The 21,671-nt window shown below is 35.8% G+C and overlaps 1 protein-coding gene across 1 annotated transcript in view; it reads right to left on the minus strand.

The window, feature by feature from the left end:
* The window catches only part of MED18 (mediator complex subunit 18), a 55,874-nt gene that overhangs the window by 21,217 nt on the left and 12,986 nt on the right, over positions 1 to 21,671 (minus strand). The window contains exons 3-5 of the mRNA XM_090386314.1: positions 19,680 to 19,746; positions 9,241 to 9,363; positions 2,730 to 2,799 (exon numbers count right to left, since the gene is read on the minus strand). Coding sequence (XP_090242440.1) covers positions 2,730 to 2,799; positions 9,241 to 9,363; positions 19,680 to 19,746 — 260 coding nt within the window. The remainder of the gene's footprint in view (positions 1 to 2,729; positions 2,800 to 9,240; positions 9,364 to 19,679; positions 19,747 to 21,671) is intronic.

Here is a 21,671-nt window from a genome sequence, read left to right on the forward strand (position 1 = left end):
ATAACACCAATCACACTACCTACAATCATTAGGAAGTCTGAATTTTCTGTTCTGAGTTGCAACCAATGATATAATCAGTTGAAAAATATTTTTTTTCTCTTGTTTCTTACCATGACAAACATGGTGTGAGAAAATGTATTACAATATGATGGTCTGTGCATATTGAACATCAGCTCCTCTGGGCATATTTTATCTTTCAGTTACCCAGGCCACCAGTTGTTAGTAATTCCTATTCATATAAGTGGAAAATACTCTTGTTCCGAAAATAAACAACACTCTAAAAGCATGAATTGCTATATGTGCAAAGAAAACCAAAGTAGACACTGCTAATAAAGAATTGTTTTTTGAAAAAAAAATTTTAAAAAGAAGTATTCTATCTTTGATGGTATTGTATCTACTAATAAGAATTCAAGGAAATAAACCTATTGGTAGTTGCATATAAACTTCGAAAAACCAATGTAAAACTGAATCTTTAGTTTGTGCACACTTACTTCGACACAAAAAAAAAAAAAAAAAAAAGAAAGAAAGAAACTTGCACTATTCATAGCAGATTGTTTGTTTTTGAAATCTGCATGGTTGCAAAATCTTTCTATTATATATATTTTATTTAATAACATAATTTCAAGGCAAATTTTATATTGGAAGCTGCATTATAAACTTCACAAAAAAAAAAAAAGAATGAAATTGAATAAATATAATTTTTTCTGAAAGTAAGTACTGCAACTATTAATACAAAAATTTGTTCGTGAAATAGATATTTGTAATGAGGAAAAAATCATTAAGGAATTTTCATAGCTGGCATGTTATTGAGTTTCCTTTCAAGTCTCCTTGCAAAAGTTGCAGCCAATAACTTTAGAGAGATACAAGAATGCTCGGCTACCATTAGGGCAAGAAGCAAGTTTTCTACTCTTAGCCTGTTCAAACTCTAGTTTGGACTGATTAATAACTGCTTTAAAATTGTTGTGAGATTTGGTGTAGGCAGAAAATGAAACTGAAGTATTGGAAACAAGCCAATTACGATATGCAACATTCTCTTGAATAGCCTTAACATACATTTATTGGAAAACCAACGCTTAGATAAAAGATGAGATTTTAAAGTAGACTGTGGAATAAAGGATGCCCTTGCTACAAAAATAATTTCACTGACACGATCTGAGCAAACACTGACATCAGAAGTTTTGAAACAGTAATCTGACCAAGGAAAAGAAGAAAAGAAATCTCGCAGGTCATCCCATTTTGAATTCCTGTAATGCCAAACAACACGAGGTTGGGAATAGCCATGAGTTTAAAGGCTCCATTGGAGAAGAGACAATTGCCAAGTTGTGATCGAGGTAACTAAAGGACACTCACTTCAACTATGTACTTAGAAGGGTTGTTTGTGAGAAAAAGATCAATTGTGTTGGCTGTATGGTTAGGATTGTCTGGTATTCTGGTGTGTAAATGAACAATCTGTGTGAGGTCATTAGTAATTGCAAAAGCCTCAGCATCTCGACCAGCTGGGTCTGTGTGACTAGAAAACGGAAGCCAGCTGGAGTTGTAAACATTAAAATCGTCAAGGAAAATTATCTTACTGTTATGAAAGTTGGACTAGAGAAAGTCAAGTTGCAAAGAGAGGAGGTCAAAGAGTTCCAAGCGATTAAGTGGAGTGGAGAGAACAGTAGAGACAACAGATGAATTTGACAGAATGAGGTAGAGAGATTTTAAGCCAGAGAAGATTGAAAAGAGGAGAAAGCAAATTGTTTTCAATTTCTGCAGTTTGGAATTTGATTAACTAAATTAATAAATATGGTAGAGTCCACCTCCTAGTAGGAAGAGCTATCCGACATAATGTTATTCAACTTATTAATATAGTCTGTCTTATTTAGAACAACCTCCATATCACCCTTGTCAGCTCTCTGTATGACAATGTCATCGTTCTTGTGTATCTTCTGTAAAGTTATAATTTCATTTTTATTTAACCTAGATAACTGCGGAATTTTAGCGTTGTTTACCACTTGGTTTACTTGTTGAATTAATAGGTCTTTTTGTGGAATGTCCCTAAGACAAAATTCCAAATCCACTACTAACTGTTTTTTAGGAAATCTGCGTGGTGGCAAATAAAAATTTAATTTGCTAGAAGTTATATTAGTTTGATGCCAATATAGTCAGAAAGGATATTTCTGAAGTTATTATAGCTACCCTTGAAAAGATATCCAAATGCTGTGTGTTTATCACATTTGATCGGCACATTTTGACACACTTAACATAATTTTTCTCTAATAACAAATACCATTCTTTTGTTAATCACACATGAATCTACAATTTTTTGATTCAGTCATCTTTCTCTTAACACTTAAACATATGCAAATATCTTCAACTTATCTGTGAGCTATGGTCCTGCAAAACCATTCCTCCTTCTGGGGAAATTTTACTCTCATAATGAGTAAAATAATAGGGATCCATTATTTCACTCATTATGAGAATATTTCCAAGTATTTTCTTTCCCAATCTATACTTCCTTGCACATTTCTCTAACCTTATATTATCATCAAAAATAAATAATAATAATTAAACTAAAGATATAATATGAAGAATATATCCTGCAACTAAATTACTTTATGTTTTTAACTAAAACATAGATTAATTTCATTGTACGATATATTCTTCATCCTTTATACACTACAGATGCAGATACAATTACATTTAATAGGCCATGAATTATAACACTTGAGGGGGAAAAAAAAACATACCTTTGCTACAATAACTTTCATTCTTCCTTTTCTGAACATATAACCTTTCAGGACAAATTCATAATCTAATCTACAAAAAAGGATAAAAAATTATTTATATAAACACACACACACACACACACACACACACACACACACACACACACACACACACACACACACATTATTCATGAGATTTTTCTGTATATATATGTGGTTTCTGTTATTGGGCATATATACATATATATATTGCCACCTTCTAATTTACAATTCAAGAATAAAATGCGAACTAAAATAACAAAATGTACTTTAGTTGCAATTTAAAAATTTTTTAAATTTTATTTTTAGAAAAAATTGTTAAACTGCTATTGCCTACTTCTGATATCAATATATATATATTATACATTACTGGATGAGTGTGAAAATCTGAAAGTTTTAATGCTGCTTAAAGTTTCAAAAAAATTACAGACAATTATTTCAATTGGCAAACACCTATGAGCCTAAAACTTACCTCCTAACTGTTTTGATATGATTGGAGATTAAAAACTTGAAAATAATTAACCCTTAAATCCTTTAATTCTAGGAGAAAGTGTACTCTCATCCTTGGTTCATCATGAAATTGTTTAAAAACACCCAAGACGTTAAAATAGAGCCAAGAACTGAGCACCAAGACCACAAGCTTTTGTGATAAATAGTCAGTTTGTAGGCAAAACAAATAATTTAATGTGCAACATGTTACATTTCAGTCACGTTAGCAAGTAGTAATAATTCATGATTAATGACAAAATAAATCAACCCATCAGCATGAAAATTTGTTGGAATGACTCCTGTTCCAAATTTAAAGTAATATTTGTGTAGAAGAAACTAGGGAGGGAATGCTATGAAATTGGAACTGAACTTAGAACAATCCCAGTGGCCAAGAGAATACTTTCATTTATATAAATAGAATTCTGCAATATACTTTCATTTATATGAAGGGATTTATGTGATATACTTTCATTTATAAAAAAGCGTGATATCAAAAGAACATTTTCTTATTAAGTAATATCTAAACATCTGATATCATACTTCCATTACAAGTTAGGTAATGTGTGCAGTGCATTACATTTCAGGCATATTCTATTTTATTTCTTAAATTTAACTGAATTTTTTTTTTATTTTTCTGTGACTATGTATAAATATAGTGCAAATGCATCAGAAATACATAGCTATATCTGAATAAATCAGAATATTGGTAAAACGGCATCGTTTTAAGTTATATCTCATATTGTGAATACCTTCACAACGAGTTGCCATGATATTGCACTACTTCGAATAAGTAACGCTTCACCTAAGGAGAAGACTAATGTTACTTATTCTCAGATGGATACCACCACCCAGACGGCACCGTTTCAGAGCTATTTGGCCCTTCTTCGGTGGGTGGGTAGGTACCCGAGTGATGCAACGTGATTAATTCTGTGATTAATTAATTTTTCTGTGATTAATTGAAGTGAGAAGTCAAATACAGTTATCTTCTTATCAATTAATTATAACTGTATAATATTTATTACTCTTTCCTTTACACTTTTAAGTAGTTTTTCTTTCTATATATATGTATCTGTTCGCAAGCAATGCCATATTCATGAGTCTTACATAACAATACATGCAAAGCATACACAAACTGTCTAAAGCTAACAATATTGCATGAAAACTACATTTAATCTATGAATTACTGTTTCCTCTGTCCACAGATGGACAGGGATGATGAAGACATAGGTGCTTATGCACATATGTTAACACACCTAAAAGGGAGAGATACTACATTAAACAGAAATTAGTTCCCATGATGCACTCTTGTGAGATTTGATAACTTTATGTATTTGAGTTGCCATATTGAAAAAAGGCTTGCCGGTAATTTGACATTGAGAATGTGAAAACACGAGTTTTGCAAAAATATTGGAGAGTCTAAGTGGCTTAACATCAGAGCTAGACCTCCGATATTAAGTCACTTAGACTCAATCCCACTGGCAAACCATAAATTTGTTTGCATACCTTGTCTCGAAAGGTGATACAGTTGGCTTCAACTAAGAGTTTAATCAATTGAAAAATTTCATTAATAGGAAGCTTTGTATAATTAATTCGTATAGAGTTATTATTTAACATATCCCAAAAGGATATCTAATGTGTATTTGATGTTTATATTCATATATAACAAAATAACATCCAGAGAGAATAAATTGCCATTACTGCCGAGTCTACAGTCCTTAAAGTTATTAAATAATGTATCATATTTTTTTTTAATCCCAAACTGTATTGCCTGTCTAAAGGGTTTTATAATATTATTAAAGCAGACAAAGGAGATGCATTTGTAGTACTTGATAAAACTGATTATATTAATAAGTTAGAGTCAGTTATATCAGATACCTTCACTTATTTTGAAGTAGACTATTTACCAATTTGGTCAATCAGTAAAATTAAACATTAACCACGTATCGAAAAAATGACTACATTACTATGTCACAGTTAAAGAAATTGAAGGCCAGAACATGCAACATCCCAGCATTTTTTGGCAGATAAAACTGCATAAAACCGGATTTCCTATTCACCCCACTGTTTCTTACAGAAACTTGGTGTTTTCATCCTTATCCACACATGTATATAATGTTATAAAATCCCTTTACACAGGCGATACAATTTGGGATAAAAAACTATGATAAATTATTTAATAACCTTAAAGACTGTAGACTCAGCGATAACGAGAACTTATTCTCACTGGATGTTACTTTGTTATATATGAATGTGAATGTTGAATACACATTAGATATTCTTTTTATTAGTATAGAGTTATTATTTAACATATCCCATTAGATATTCTTTGGGATATGTTAAATAATAACTCTATACCAATTAATTATACAAAGCTTCCTATTAAAGAAATTTTACACTTGATTAAACTCTTAGTTGAGCCAACTATATCACCTTTTGAGACAAGGTATACAAACAAATTTTTGGTTTGCCAATGGGATTGAGTCTAAGTGGCTTAATATTGGAGGTCTACCTCTCAATGATTAAGCATATACATCTGACACCTTTTCTACCCTGTATTACATACTATGGGAGGTATTTAGACAATTTTCTTGTTATTACTGATAGTAGCACTATCCAAGACATTTTACATTTGTTTAATAACATTCATCCTAGACTCAATTTTACATTGAAAAGGGAAAATATGGATACTAAGTCATTAAATTTTTTAAATTTCACACTTACACGGGACTCGAATAAAATCCAATTTAACATCTATTGTAAAGCAACAAACACCGGTATACTTCTGCATTATAACAGCTATCACCCGTTCACCTACAAAAGGTGTATTATCTTTAATCAATTTCTCAATGCCTATAAAAATTCAATGATGGAATCTGCTTTGGGCTCAGAAATACAGATATTAACCAGTAGATTCTTAAACAGAGGTTACCCCCTTGCTACATTAAACCAAATTAGGGTACAAGCTAAGGATAGGATATAAAAAATTACACCAACCAACAATAGTAACATCAAAAAATACTTCTGTACCATAGGTTGAACAGTGGCACAAACAGCTTAACAGATTCTTTAAAGATACCGAATTTAAAATTGTGGCTAGACCAATACAGAAATTACACACTATACTGAACAATCGCTCAGTCTTTTCCTCATTCGCAACACAAATAAATGATCTGGTCTACAACATTTCTTGCAGTGATTGTGACTCATCTTATCAAGGATCTACATGGTTCCCTCTGAAGTTTCATGTTAAACAGCACACGTCCTGAGTTCCTGCTTCTCGTTCAGCAGTGTCAGAATTAGCTTTTCATGCCATTAATGAAAAACATACTTTTTTTATTTAACGAGTCCAAAATACTTAGTGTTCAAAGTAATTATACGAGACTACTAATCGCAGAAACTGTCGAAATTAAATTACATGAGAATTCTGTTAACGTTCGCCGCCCATATCTAATCTCTGATTTGTGGTCTTTTGAATGCATGCACAAAGACAAATAATCCCTATTTCAGATTCATGCTCACACATATTTCATAATTTTCATTCCTGTGGTCACGACCATACAGTTGAAAAGCGTTGTCAAATTCAGGAAGGAAAATTGTTTTGTAAAATTTACATTAAATTCTTTTAGTTAATTTTTTACTTAATTTTTAATTGTGTTCAATAGATTTTTTTAATTGTTTTCAATTTATTTTTTACTGTAATGTAATATTTTCGAATTTTTTAAATTTAAATTTTTACTGTAATGGTAATTCGTTTTAATTTCTGGAGAGTATCATACTGAAGTGTTCTATGCATCATATTAAGGTAAACTTCTCTTATTCTTTTATAAATATTGAGATCAACGTAGAACATATTGAGCATCACAGCTCTGATATGTCTACTATCAAATTCACATAGCTGTTTACATAAAAATTCAGTTCATGGAGCTTTTTCAAACCTATCTTGTATATATTTCACCAAACAAACATAAATGTAAAACTTAATTAATAGAAAAATTTTAGAAAACACAATCATCACATTAATCTAAATAAGTAAACTAAGATCTGAGTGGCCACTCTTACAGAAGATTACCATATTCACAAAATTACAGCAATTAAAATATTATAATGACAATACAGAACAATCTTTCTTAAGCAGTAATACTTGCATCATCTGACAGGGCCTCTGGGAAAATATTTAATCCTGGTGACTCACTAGTTGGAGATAAGTAGTTGTTACTTTTTGTATCGTCTTAATACTGTCTTTAGTCCAGTATGGGCTGTTTTTTTTTTTTTGTCTGTTTATATTGTTGTTCATTTTGTGTAAGTTGAAGAGTCCTGTGAGGCTATGTAATGTTGCTTATGTTACTCCATTGTGTCCAACCAAGAACAGTTCATCGTAGTAGTAGTAGTAGTAGTGGCACTTGATGCAAGAAAGCAAGTGTAGGAGCTTATGCAGCATCAGCCAAAAAAAAAAAAAAAAAAATCACACCATACCCTCCAATTGCCTGTCCAGTTCCTCCTTAAATTTATTTAACCTATCAACTTCCACAACGACAGATGGAAGTTTGTTCCAGCAATTAACCACCCGCTGGCTAAAGGCAAATTTCCGCACATCTATTCTACATCTATCCTTTCTTAATTTGAACTTATGTCCCCGTAGGTTCGTATTCTGAACAAGTGGGAGGATCCCATCAGAATTCAGCGTGCTCAACCCATTCAAGGCCTTATAGACCTCAATTAGATCACCGCGCAGGTGCCTAGTCTCCAGCCACTGCAATTTGCAGAACTTAAGCCTCTCTTGGTAAGAGGATCCCTTCATTCCCCTCACCAATCGTGTTGCTCTTCTCTGTACACGCTCAAGCAAATCTATATCCTTCCTAAAATGAGGCCTCCAGACCTGTACGCAGTACTCAAGGCGTGGCCTGACCATTGCCTTATACAGAGGGACAATCACCTCCTTTTCCCTGCTAGCAAAATTCCTATATATCATTGACAAATCCCCATGACCTGCCCTAGCAGCCTGTCTACATTGCTCAGAAAACTTCATATCTGACTGCACAATTACTCCCAGGTCTTTTACATTTTCTACCACCTTAAGTGTAGTACCACACAGTTGGTAAGTTTCTCTGGGGATACTTCTACCCATATGCAGTACTTTGCATTTGTCAAGGTTAAACTTCAGTTGCCACTTCTTAGCCCATCTGCCCAAATTATCTAGATCCTGTTGCAGTAGCACACTGCCATTACTGTCATTAACAACCCTGCCAACCTTCGTGTCATCTGCAAACTTTGACATTAAGCCTGATATACCTTCATCAATATCATTGATAAATATACAAAACAACAGTGGACCCAACACCGAACCCTGTGGGACTCCACTAATAACATTAGTCCACGAAGAGCAGCACCCATTGATTACCACCCTCTGTCTTCTCCCACTTAACCATCCTTTTATCCATTGTAGCAACTTACCCTTAATACCATTCTGCTCCAATTTGTACAGTAGTCTTCCATGCGCAACAGTGTCAAAAGCTTTCCTGAAATCCAAGTATATGATATCAAAATTATTTTTTGCATCCAGTTCCTTTGTGACCACATCATAATAACCAATCAAATTTGTCAGACAAGACTTTCCCTTAACAAACCCATGCTGTGTCTGAATTATTGCTGCAGTCTTGTCTAGATGATCCTGCAATGCATCTTTAACCAGTGACTCCATTATAGTGTAGTGTAGTGAAACACTGCTTTTCATCACAATGGCATGTTTTCCACTATTCAAAAGCGTCTCAAAGTTCACTACTTGACTGCATGAGTATTATTATGGAAAATAAGAAACTCCTGTATAGTGTTTCCACAAACAGTAACAGTAAACTCTTTAACCCAGCAGACACTACTGCTGGGCTAAAGAGTTTACTATTAAAACAACAAAAGCATATTATGTTTAACCATAACACTTTTGTTTCTACAATAATTTCAGTAGAGATTTTTATAAAATTTATAACATTAAAAAACAACAAAAATTTACCTGAAACCAAGCTCATTTAAGAACTGAACAAGATTACTTGAGGTTCCAACATCAATACAGCTGCGTACAAGAGTAGCTCTATTTTTATCTCCAATTTCAGGTTGACCAACATATCTCAAATGCCTTAAAAGAAATAATATAATGAAATTCTCTGTAATAAAAAAAAACAGTAATTATACTTCATGAGTACAAAAATGACAATCACATACCATTTTACAACTAATCGACATTCAACTGCATATATAACAGTTAATTTCTTTTTCTTTTTTTTTAAATTATATATAATTTTCTTTACCCAACACTACTGAATTATATCCTTTTATATATGATTTAGCCATACAATGAATGACATCATAAGTAAAGAAATATTTCTGCTAGTCTACATATACACACCTTCAAAAGCCTTCAGATATATTACTGATAGTGATCTGATATTGTTTCTGTAATTGCATGTGTTCTGTTGCAATTCTGCCTGTTTGCTGGACAAAAAACACTGAGTTTCCAGGAGAAAAAACCATGCAATTCTCAACTGAGACCAACTAACTCAGTCATGCTGTGGAACAACAACCTCAAAATTTCTTTATGTCTTTGACGGAATTTGAATCCAGGCCATTTCCACCCAATGTGGGGAGGACATGCTACCCAAGAAGGTGAAAATGGAATTATGAAATTCCAAAGTGGCCTGTGACTCTAAAGAAGCTATGTTGTTCTGGATGAATATTAATAAACTATACAAATTAATAAATTAATTATTAATTAATTTGTTGATATTAAGAAGAAGACATTTAATTAAGAAGATATTTGTTGACATTAGACATGAACTTCTGTAGACTGTAATTATCAGGAAATATGTATGAAGGAAGGTTGCTCCAGAAAGCAGCAACTGAATGAATAAACAAGAAAGATGAAAAGTTGCCTCTGTGAGTTTGAAGCTGGACAGTAAATGGATGTTGGCTGGTGGCAGCACGTGTTTGGATTGTTTTGAAAGAGAGAGAGTGAGAATTATAGAACACAATTCAGAAGAACAGTGCCCATGGAAGTATCTGTAGAAAAGGAATAAAGCAGAAACAGTACATCTATGAGACAGAGAGTGGAGAGACTGTTAGAGAGGAGTCCTTAATTAACCTAACTGTCCTCTTCTGAATGGAATCTAGAAGCCGGAGAGAGGTTTTGGGGGCACCACCCCAGATGTGAGAACAATATTCCATGGTAGGGCAGATTTGCAATTTGTACAGAGTGAACAGCTGTTTGGAAGAAAAGTAACGCCGAGAGCGAATGAGAAAACCAAGTTTTTTAGATGCAGAGGAAGCAATATTTGTAATGTGCTTGTGCCAAGAGAGATTAGAAGTTTGGGTAATCCCCAAAAGACTATATCATTTTGCCTAGAAATCAGAGTGTCCCCAAAGATAAGCATAGGAGCAGAAGAATCCTATTTGTGAGATATAAGACAAGACTGAGTTTTAGAAGGATTGAAATCAACGAAGTTGTCTTTTCCCCACTGGAAAATTATCTGGAGATTGGCATTTAACAAATTGGTAGCAGATATTCAAGAAGTTGAAGCTGATTGAGCAGGGCAAGGTTTTTCAAAATGGAAAGTGGAATGCAATGTGCTATCATCGGCAAAACTATGGATAGGATTTCCTGTCAATGGAAGAAGGTTATAAATATACAAGAGGAAAAGAGTGGGGGGAAAGAACTGAACCTTGAGGGGACACCGGCATTAGTGGAAAAGTTAGAAGACAGAGAGCCATCTACCATCACCCTCAGTGAGCAATCAGAGAGAAAACTGGATAACCAATTACAAAAAACAGTTGGCAAACCATAAGATGGAAGCTTGTTTAGAAAACCTTTATGCCAAACACGATCGAAAGCCTTTGAGATATCAAGAGCAACTGCTTGTGTTTCACCAAACGTTTCCATTGAATTTGTGCATAAATGGGTAACATAAGCCAGAATATCACCAGTGGATCGACACTGACGGAATCCATACTGGCGATTGTTGATCAGACGGAAGGTTTCTAGGTATTTTAAGAGTTGGTGGTTAATTGATTTCTGTATTACTTTAGAAAGAATAGAAGTAATTGCAATAGGACGGACTTGTCACCCTTTTTAGGAACTGGGTGATACGAGCAAATTTCCAAGCAGAAGGAAAAACACCTTTGGAATAAGAAAGTGATAAAAAGGCGGCAAAGAACAGGAGTAAGTTCAGGAGTACAGGTTGTGAGAACAAGTGGAGAAATACCATCAGGACCTGGAGCTTTCTTAGCATCAAGATTCATCAAAATCCTTCTGATATCCTTTTGATGGAAGACCACATTGCCTTCAACGATCTTTTTACCAGTTTTGATTCAGTACACCCAAGATTAAAATACACCTTAGAACTAGAAACTAATAATGCAATCAATTTTCTTAATTTAACCATATATAAGCAAAATTAAGCCTTCATCCTGCAGTGGATTGAAAATGGCCGATGATGATGATGAAGCAAAATAACAGGCTTAAGATGAAAACGCACAGAAAAAAAAACCAACATAGGCCAATACCTCCATTTTCTCTCACATCCTTAGTGTAAAGAAATCAGTTCTTTACAACCAAGTTTTTAATTGTTTCTAATTTTAAGTGTTTCTAAACCTAGTTATAAAAAATCCAACCCATCCAATATTCGCGTTGCTCTCCCTTACCACTGCCAAATCGCTAGACGATTACATCTTATCTTCACTAACACTGATATCTCTATAATTTTTTTTACCTATAATAATTTAGGAGCCCTTTTTAATAAATCTGTAATAAACCCCTTTTAATAAATAAATTTTAATATCAAGGCTGGTTGTTCACTTGTACGGCTGTGTGTCTTTGTTGCTCCGGTTAATCAGTTAAATTAACAGAATTATGCTCAAGTTTATATGATGATTTTTATGTTGGTGTATTCCTAATTTGATGCTGAACAAGAGGATATCCATTGTGTGGCGACCTGGACATCCAGGTATTTATTATTTATAGTTTTCTTATACTGCAAAATTTGCTGTTTTGCTACTCACGGCTGACCAGAGATATCTATCGCTTCCGGCTACAGGTCAAGGTCAGGCAAATGCGCTATGGGTTTGTACTTGCGGTCAAGTGACTATGGCAACACACGTCATTTACTGCCTCCTAGCAATTATCCACGCCTCGTACAAGCGGATTTCTACATCCAACAGTAACAAGTCTAGCCAACTAAAATAAGCCGTAATTTTTGACTTATTTTGTATCTGATCGGTAAACGTATCACTTGGAATACGATACGTAGTTAAGGCAACTACTAAACACAATTGTAAACTCTTTTCCAGCCCACTCGTAATCCTAAATCTGCGACTAAAATCTGAAAATGCCTTTAAAGCAAGATCACCCAAATAATGAAAGCTGTGTAATTTGTGGAATTATTCCGGACGTAGCTATAAAATGTACTTCCTGTCTCAAGACATACGGAAGCAAATGTCTCGCGTTGGACCTAAAGAGGCTCGGAAAGCAGCGACGGAAAGTTTGGCAGTGCCCCCCCTGTAAGGGAGAAAATTATATGCACTCACTCGGAACAACTGGTTAAACTTTTAACGACGTTAACCAAATTTCGGATTCACCTGAGCACAGGACCCAACCCGAACCTGAGGTAGACACGGAAAAAGTGACATCGCCAGATGCACATGTGGAATTGACACCCGACTCATTACAGGAAGAACAAAATGACCATTCAGATCTCATGATGCAAAAAGCTAGTAGCTCCCAACAGGATAACACCCTATCAACAGAGATCTCCGCAATAATTAATCAAACATCACTCGAACACAGTCCACTCCTGGTCTCGCTCCTCACAAATATTGAGACAACTCTATGTATAAAGCTGTCGCCAATTCATAATATCCTCGCAGACCTACTGCTGGAAAACAAGCGACTACGAGAACACAATGAATGCATACACAAAACATTGGAGGTGTTGCGGAAAAATTTTGAGGACCTGAAGCAATCGGTTTGTGATCTTGCTGTTCAAACTAACCATCATGAGCAGCATCCTCCGGACGAACACTTTCACGCGAAACCGAGAGCTCCTACCCAAACCACCCCATCTTTATTACCACATGACCCCTCTCCAGCCCCCATTCTTACAACATGTGAGTCTGAAGTTGTGTGCCCTGAACGTAGCACTAGACCAGTATATATTGAAATCACAGCAGATGCCAACGGATACTCAGGAAATACTGCCTCACAGAAGACCCAAAGAATTCATCAGGAGCAGAATCTGCCAAATCGCACCTATTCGCGATCACAAAACTCACATATGGGGTCCTCGCGCTCAAAACCGGATAATGCTTTGGCTGCTGAAGTACATCGCAATTGTAGTTCCGCCTCAAACAACGTGAGAGGTAACCATTATGCAGGGACTACGATTGCATCTAATGTAAAGATCTATAGAGACACTACAACGTATGCAATGATTGCAAGCCAACGAACAAAAGAACAAACACTGACCCGTAATCCAACTCTTAAGGAAGTGAGCCCCAATCTTAAAGTTATTGGAACCAATTTGCACTTCAGCAAGATGCAAATTGCGAACACTGAAATGATGAGCAAGCGGATCCGTAATGTCTTCATTAGTAGGCTCTCCCCTGCTACCACAGCTGATGATATGGAACACCTTCTTGCTGCTTTCAAAATGAATGGTAGAGTCACCAAGCTATCCACAAAATATCCCACCTACGCCTCCTTTAAGATCGATGTAGCTGATGCAGATTTTGAAGCACTCTTCAATCCTGAAATCTGGCCTGCTGGAGCTCTTGTGATGCCATATCTCGGGCATAAAGGGCAGCGATATAGAAGTAATGGAAAGGACTCCCACCAGTGGTACCCTGATTCATAGCAATCCCAGATCTCGTTACCGCAACTAGAACCACAGACACGGAACACCAATATGCCGATCCCTGTGCTCATCAGTCCTAGACACACCCCGCTGAATCAAGTAGTGCTATGTCAGAGGCCACCCGTCCGTATCAAAGTACCTACAGTACCTGCCTGCACCATATTTTATCAGAATGTGCGTAGTCTTAGGAACAAGCTTGACACTATGGAGCAAATTCTGCTCCCCGGATATTTTGACCTGCTCGCCATCACCGAAACCTGGCTCAATGACGATGAAGAATTCCTAGCAGCAGCTGCCCCAGCTGATTATGGGGTCGTATTCACATCTCAGATTGCACGCAAGGGTGGAGGCGTCGCAATATTTTACAAGAAATCCACTTTCAAGCTATTGGATAATAAATCCAGTAACTCCCCTAACTATGAAGCAATCCTCGTTACGTTAAGATACAACTTCGTGACGTTTGACCTCTGTGTGGTGTATATACCTCCAACGCCTTCCCCGCAAATCATCCTTGAAGTTTCCAACTGGATAATCAATCAGCTGCATCCCACAGCTTCTCACGTAGTTTGTGGTGATTTCAATTTACCTCCTCAGCTATCTAATATGAAAAAGGATCTTCTGGCACACTTGAGATGTGCTGATCTACAACTTATTAATGAAGCTCCAACCAGGGGGAATAACCTCTTAGATCTAGTTCTAGCCTCTATCCCTTGCACCCTTGATTACATTGCAGAAACGTCATTCGACTCTGATCATGTCCCAATACATGTGACTGCATATCTGCCAGCCCCCAAATTAGAAACCAGAAGGACAACAAAAAAGGTTGACATCACTAGCCCCAACTTACTTGACGTAGATAAGTGCATCAGAGCCGCCTCTCTCATTCCCTGGGTGGCCTTAGAGACTTGTGACCCAGAAATAGCTGTGAACATTCTCACAAACTGGATCAACACGGTTGCCAAATATGCCGCCTCTAAAAAAATCACAATCAGTCCATATACAAGACTTTGGTGGAATTCAGAACTCAAAATGAGTTTCCAGCTGAAGCAACAGCTCCATCGCACATGGAAACAGTCGCAAAATGTCAATGATCGCATCGTTTATTCAAGGGCACGGGCTCAATTTAATCGCATGAAATCTGAGGCAATCAAATTATACGTTAACCGAGATCTGGCTAAAGGAAAAATTCCATACAAGAAAGTGAACCTTCATTTTCCTCTGCAACTTGATCCTGAATCGTGGCTCGATTTCGTCACAAGATTTAATCGTAATCCTATGCCAAACTCAGATCTGGCTCTACTAACAGAGCCCACCCAGCAAGAAGTGTTGAACACCATTCAGATCACAAAACAACAGCTGATCGTCGCCATCAATTCTCTACCTGCCTCGTCAACCACTGGTGATGATGGAGTTCCCCAATTCATGCTCAAATGCCTAAGTCCGTACATTATTCAGCCACTTTTAATTATCTTCAACCAGTTACTCTCGAACCAGATTTTCCCACAGCAATGGGAAAACTATCTTATCAAACCTTTAGCCAAAGTTCAGTCGCCATCGAAACCTAAACATTTCCGACCCATCTCCAACTCCTCCAGCCTGCTGAAGCTCCTGGAGAAGACCTTACTCCCGATCCTCACCAAGCAGATCATGCCCAGTAATCCAGCCCAAATTCACTATTCCCTTCCAAACAGATTAACGATCACAAATCTGCTAGCCACAACGAATACTATCTTGTCAGCATTCAAGAAAAGGCACGAACTAGCTGTTACTTACTTAGACATTGAGGCTGCATTTGATGCCGTCCAAGTAAACCAACTACTCACTCTCCTGGAATGCCACTTCCAGATCACAGGGAACATATTATGCTTTCTCTCCTCTCTTCTGAATAACAGAGTTATAAAGCTTCATACAGGAGATCGCACCCTTACTAGATCCGTCACCGCAGGAGTCCCACAAGGAGGGGTCCTTTCCAGCCTTCTGTTCTCATCTATTATCTTTCCACTGGTTGCACATTCTCGATGTCTACTGAGCTATGCAGATGATATCAAGATACTTACTCCCATCATCCCTGGTCAAGACCTTGATCTGGTAAAAACGGAAATTAACAACACTCTCACTGCAGTCACATCTTACCTCTGCCAGTTCGGGCTCAAGATCAATCCTGCTAAGTCCGAATTCATGGTGTATTCATTGAAGCAAACTCCTTCTTCTCTCCAGCCTTCGGTCGGCAACACCCTCATCCCAATTGCATCCAGCCATCGTGATCTGGGCGTTGTATTCGACTCCAAACTTCGATTCAACGCCCACATAGACATGCTCCTCACACGTGCTTCAAGACTCCGGTGGATAGCAAAACAGCATCTCCTTCATATCAGAGATAAAAAGACAACCGTGAGGTACATAAGAGCAATCATCTTTCCACCTTTACTCTATGCTTCTGAAATTTGGGCGTCAGCGGCACCATCAATAAAGAAACCACTCTTTGCCACAGAATTCTGGCTCCTAAAGTGGGCCAACAGGAAGCACAACCTTCCAGCTCTGATTCATACCACGCAGCTTGCCAACTCTCTCGGGATTCCACGGCTTCCCACCTTAGTCGAAGACCAACGCCTCCTAGCAACAGTCAAGATGATAACAGGCATAATCGCAACACCTTCATTCTGGGATACCTGTGGCTGGAGGATCCCCCCTGCTGCCCTTAGGGCCAATCCCGAGCTCTACTCGCATTCAGCGCGACTCCATCTCTCGGACAGGTTCCTCCCTCAGCAGATGTTCAAGCAAACCCAGGCACTTGACGCCGACCTGAACAAATTCGCTGTTGACCGGACTTACAGGAAAAAAATTATGTCTAGTAGGACTAATCAGCATTGACATGTGTACCTTGCATCTGTTCCTGTCTGATTGAGCTGGTGCTCTTATCTCGATGTTAAGTCAGCTCAATCAGACCTAACTCTCGTAAGGAGTTCTCTCCTTTGTATAAAATATGTTTTCTCTTGTAAAATTACTTGTTTTTGTAAATTAATTGTTCTATTTTCCCGGAAGTTTCGGGAGGCTGTAAAAATGTAAACCCCTGGCTTTTTGGCCGTGAAGGGCATTAAAGATTGTCTCTCTCTCTCTCTCTCTCTCTCTCTAAATATAAAGAAACCTGCATTTACGACACTAAAGACATCAACAACATAGTTTATTTAATCAAATGTCAACCTGACTGTAATGCATGCTATGTCGGTAGCACTACTAATAAATTTGGATCATCCACCATCACAAACACACACGCCTACTACTACGTCCATAGTTTTCGGACACAGCAAGGATACTGAACTGTCTCAACATGTACACACTCATAACTACAACCCCTCAGTTGATACCGTAACAACCATCATCAAATTAAATTCAAGTTACAAACTAAACGAAAATTGAGACGATACCATTCTATTACGAAACCCTCATAATAGAATATTGTCTCAACACCGAACTTGACATCTTAAACACAAAACTTCCGATTACCTTGTCCACCATTTGGAATCTCACACAAATTAAATTACCACGTGTCCAGCACAACATTTCGGGTACTTAAGATCTACAGCAACCCTTTCGCTCTTCTTTTATTCACCAACTGAAGATGAACCATCGAAAGTCCGTTGTTCTCGACTATTGGCCTTAATCCTTTTTTAATTTTAATTTCAGATAATTTCAGACAACTAGAGGATGATATGGTGCACCCCTCCTCCTCTAGGCTAAGTTTTTTCAATTACTCTTTTTAAACCACGCTTCTTTATCGCAATTTTTAAACACCGTTTTTAGTTTAACCAATGATCTCTCACACTACTGTTTTATGATTCATATAACCACAACGGATTATTGAGGTGAGTGCCGTCTCTTTATTAAGCTTTGACTAAATGCATTTCTTATTTCTGGAGAGTATCATACAGAAGTGTGCCACGTATCAATATTGAAGCAAACTTCTCTTATTCTTTTACAAATAAAATGACTAAATATGCATACCACAAAAGTAAAAATATTTTTTTTGGTGGGAGTTATTTTGAAATCATATTTCATTTATAAGAAATATCACACAATCAGAAATATACTGTAACTTTCCCCATATCAATACATCAATTTTTGTTTTTAATATTTAACTCCTCCTCTTCCCCCACCACATTAATACAAAAATTCAACTTTAGTGAAACCAAAAATTGGTACTGGAGAAAAAAATAAATAAAACAAAATACGAAAGCATATTCATTCAAAAATATTAATGAGTTCTTTCTGCATATTTTAAAACTTTCATTTTTCCCCCCTTCAAATAAATGTTTCCATTGCTATATTTACAATATGGGCTACACAGTAGAATTCATAATTTTTCAATAGTTTTTTCCTTGTTATAAACTAGCACATTTTAGGCATAGGTGGAGTTTTAAAATAATTCATTGTATCAAATTTTTCATCACAGTATTATATAATAAGGAGTCAGCTGGGACCCAGAAATATTTTTTGTTATAGTACATTTTCATTAAAATGATATTTCATTCGAATTAGGCTTTACCAAATTTGTATGAGGTCAGTACAATCTCTCAACCTCAGTCCTCTAAATATGGTTGGAATGTACCTAGGGAAAATGAGGATGCAACTTTCTATCACAGTAGTACATAAAAAAAATACAGTATTTCATTGTATGCTATGACATGTGCCTCAAATAAATTGGATGGTCATACAGAAAAGTGGCAACTATAACACACTTTTGTGTGACATGATAAAGCAGTGGCTTTTTTTTTTTTTTTTGTTATACACCTCACAGTTGACAGTAATACTTAATACTGGAAAAACATGTTTTGAAATCTGCAATTATCTAATCTCATCTAATTTTGAATATTCATCGAATTAATAGGTCATAGTGCCAAAATCATCACTACTAAATCAAATGCTCCACCATATATAAAATGCAAAGGTTTTAACAGTTTATCAAGTTGTCAAAAGGTCACAGTGCTCAAAACTTTGAAGTTATTAAAGCAGTGAGTCAAAACTCAAGAATTTTGACTCATTGCTTTAATATACAATCTCTACTAGCAACAGTTTCAAAATCCACATATTACCTCTAACCTTTGAAATATGCCAGGCATAATGCTCAACTAGGAAATAAGGATAACTTGAAAAATTCAGATGTTTAGATTTTTAAGGTTCTAGGCATTTGGATAAATAAATGCCAGCTGTGTTCAAATTAATTGATTGTTAAATATAATTTAGTTCATTTGTTCCACAATTTTTTTTAAAATGAAGCTGAATGACACTGAAAATATTTTATTGTTCTTTAAAAAATTGAACTTGATAACAACAAATAAGAGTTAAAATTTTATTTACAAAAGTACACACAAATTACAATTACTATGCAACTTCTTTTATTTTTTAAAGGTAAATATATAAAAAATATCCTAAACAAGCCTTCATATTATAAAAATCAGTTCTTCACTCACATACTACATGGTAAAGTTAACCTATATCTTTTTTAAAATAATTTTTTGTTAACACTTAAGAATGTCCTCAATAATCTACTTACCATGGCATTTCCTGGTGGTCAACTGCTTGTCTTGCCCGCAGAATTAAAGGAGTACCAGTAGAACTACCTACAAAATTATTAAATTGTTTTCAAATTATAGTTTATTTAACAAAATGATATCACCAGAACTGTTCTCTGTGACAAGGCAAATGGCAGGTTATTAATATCCTTATTATATCATATCAGAGGTTCCCAAACTTTTATACCTTGTGTTCCCCTTAAAATATTTCACAAATTTCATGCCACCAACTATTGCAAATAAACAGATTTGACATAAAATTTAGCTATGAGTACTTTTCTATATTAATATATACTTAATTTTAATCTCAATGGTTGAAATAAAATACACTTCATATCTGGATTAGCAGGATAGGTTGACCATATTTTGTTAAAAACAAGTGCATGAAAAGCATGTGTGCTCAAAAAATCTAAGGGTGCTTGGGGGAGGGGAGGAGAACATCACACTTCAGGACCTTCTGCATTATATTAACACTATCCTTAGTCATAATGCAATTCCCCCACGTAGCATTCAAAAAGAATGTCCTAAGCAATATGGATGATGCCTCTGCACGTAGACAGTATCAAACTGGACTCAGTCGAAAACCAAAAATTCGAAAACAATATATTATCTAAATTGAGTAGCTTCCTCAACTCTTTTGGATTATCAATCAAAAAAAAATATTTTTTAATCTGAGTATAACAAAAAAAAAAAAAAAAAAGAAGAAGAAGAAGAAACTGATTTTTCCTATTCTCTAAATGATATTCAAGGTATCATGAGTAACTCGATTTAGTCCTCAAAATAGACTTTATCTATTATATCACAAACTGTATGTGCACTAGAAGCATACAAGCATTCTAGATGCAGAAGGTGATCCACATACCTCTTACTACTTATTACTGTCATAGACAGTTATACTGTTATATCCATTCTGGATGTGTGTGGCGGTCCTTTAGCTTTGCAGATCAAACTTTAGTGAAAGTCATTCTTGCTGATAAATAGTGGACATTAAGCTATATTAGGGGCAGATCCAGGTTTTGTGGGGCATGAAGCTTATACAATTTTTGGAGCCCTCTTTAAAAGAATGCAAAATTTCTTTGTATTCCTTTTCTTTAAGTTGGTGGCCACTTCAATACCACCTGACATGAGGGGAAGTGTCATGGAGGGAAAGTCAGAGTGGAAAGAGACAGTGGTCTTAACCAATTGTCGTTAAAATATCTTACTTTTGCAAATTTTACAAAAACATATGACCATGTGAACATATTGATAGGGCCCTCTCCCGTGGCCTTGAATTGGCCCATGAAGGTAAATAAACCTCTGAGCTATGTGAACTGAAAAGATGAACTGCTCTTTTCAATAGCTAAAGATTGTGTAGAGATCACTAAAGTGATCTCTACACAATCTCTAAAAAGTCAGCTATAAACCACACTATCCAAAATAAACATAACAAACATAAAATACTAGGCCAAAGGGTTTCTCAATTTTCCTCAAATTTCTCATCACTCTGAACATATACATTAATAAAACCCTCACAAATCTAGGTACATCGTGCCAAACTAGAATCAAAAAACTACCTCAAAATAATGTACAATCCTTCCATCAATTGGAGACCATTTGAGTAACACACAATCAGATGAAGTGATTATGCAAATTATTATACTAAAAAAATCAATGGAAGTAATAAGTTTATTATGAAAATGCTGTTCAAATGTTCAAGAACCCTCTGAGAGCATAACTTATTAACCATGGTAACATGATCATTAGTTAAAATAGATCCCCCCATCTTGTGATTCACCAGATCTATTTTAAGTAATTATTTCACTCAATTCACTGAATGGAATACAGTACTGGTAGAAATTTAATGCAAGATATCTTGCCATTTGAAGGTGATCTAGATGTTATTAACCTAAAGTTGGTGGAATAAAATCAATTTCAAGCAATTTTTAGTTAATTCATATTCTTCAACTACTCTGTCCACCAAAATTCAGAATATC

The sequence above is a fragment of the Mastigoproctus giganteus genome, chromosome 12, assembly GCF_048544385.1.
Source record: "Mastigoproctus giganteus isolate SK-2022 chromosome 12, ASM4854438v1, whole genome shotgun sequence".
In the NCBI taxonomy this organism is placed as follows: Eukaryota; Metazoa; Arthropoda; class Arachnida; order Uropygi; family Thelyphonidae; genus Mastigoproctus; species Mastigoproctus giganteus.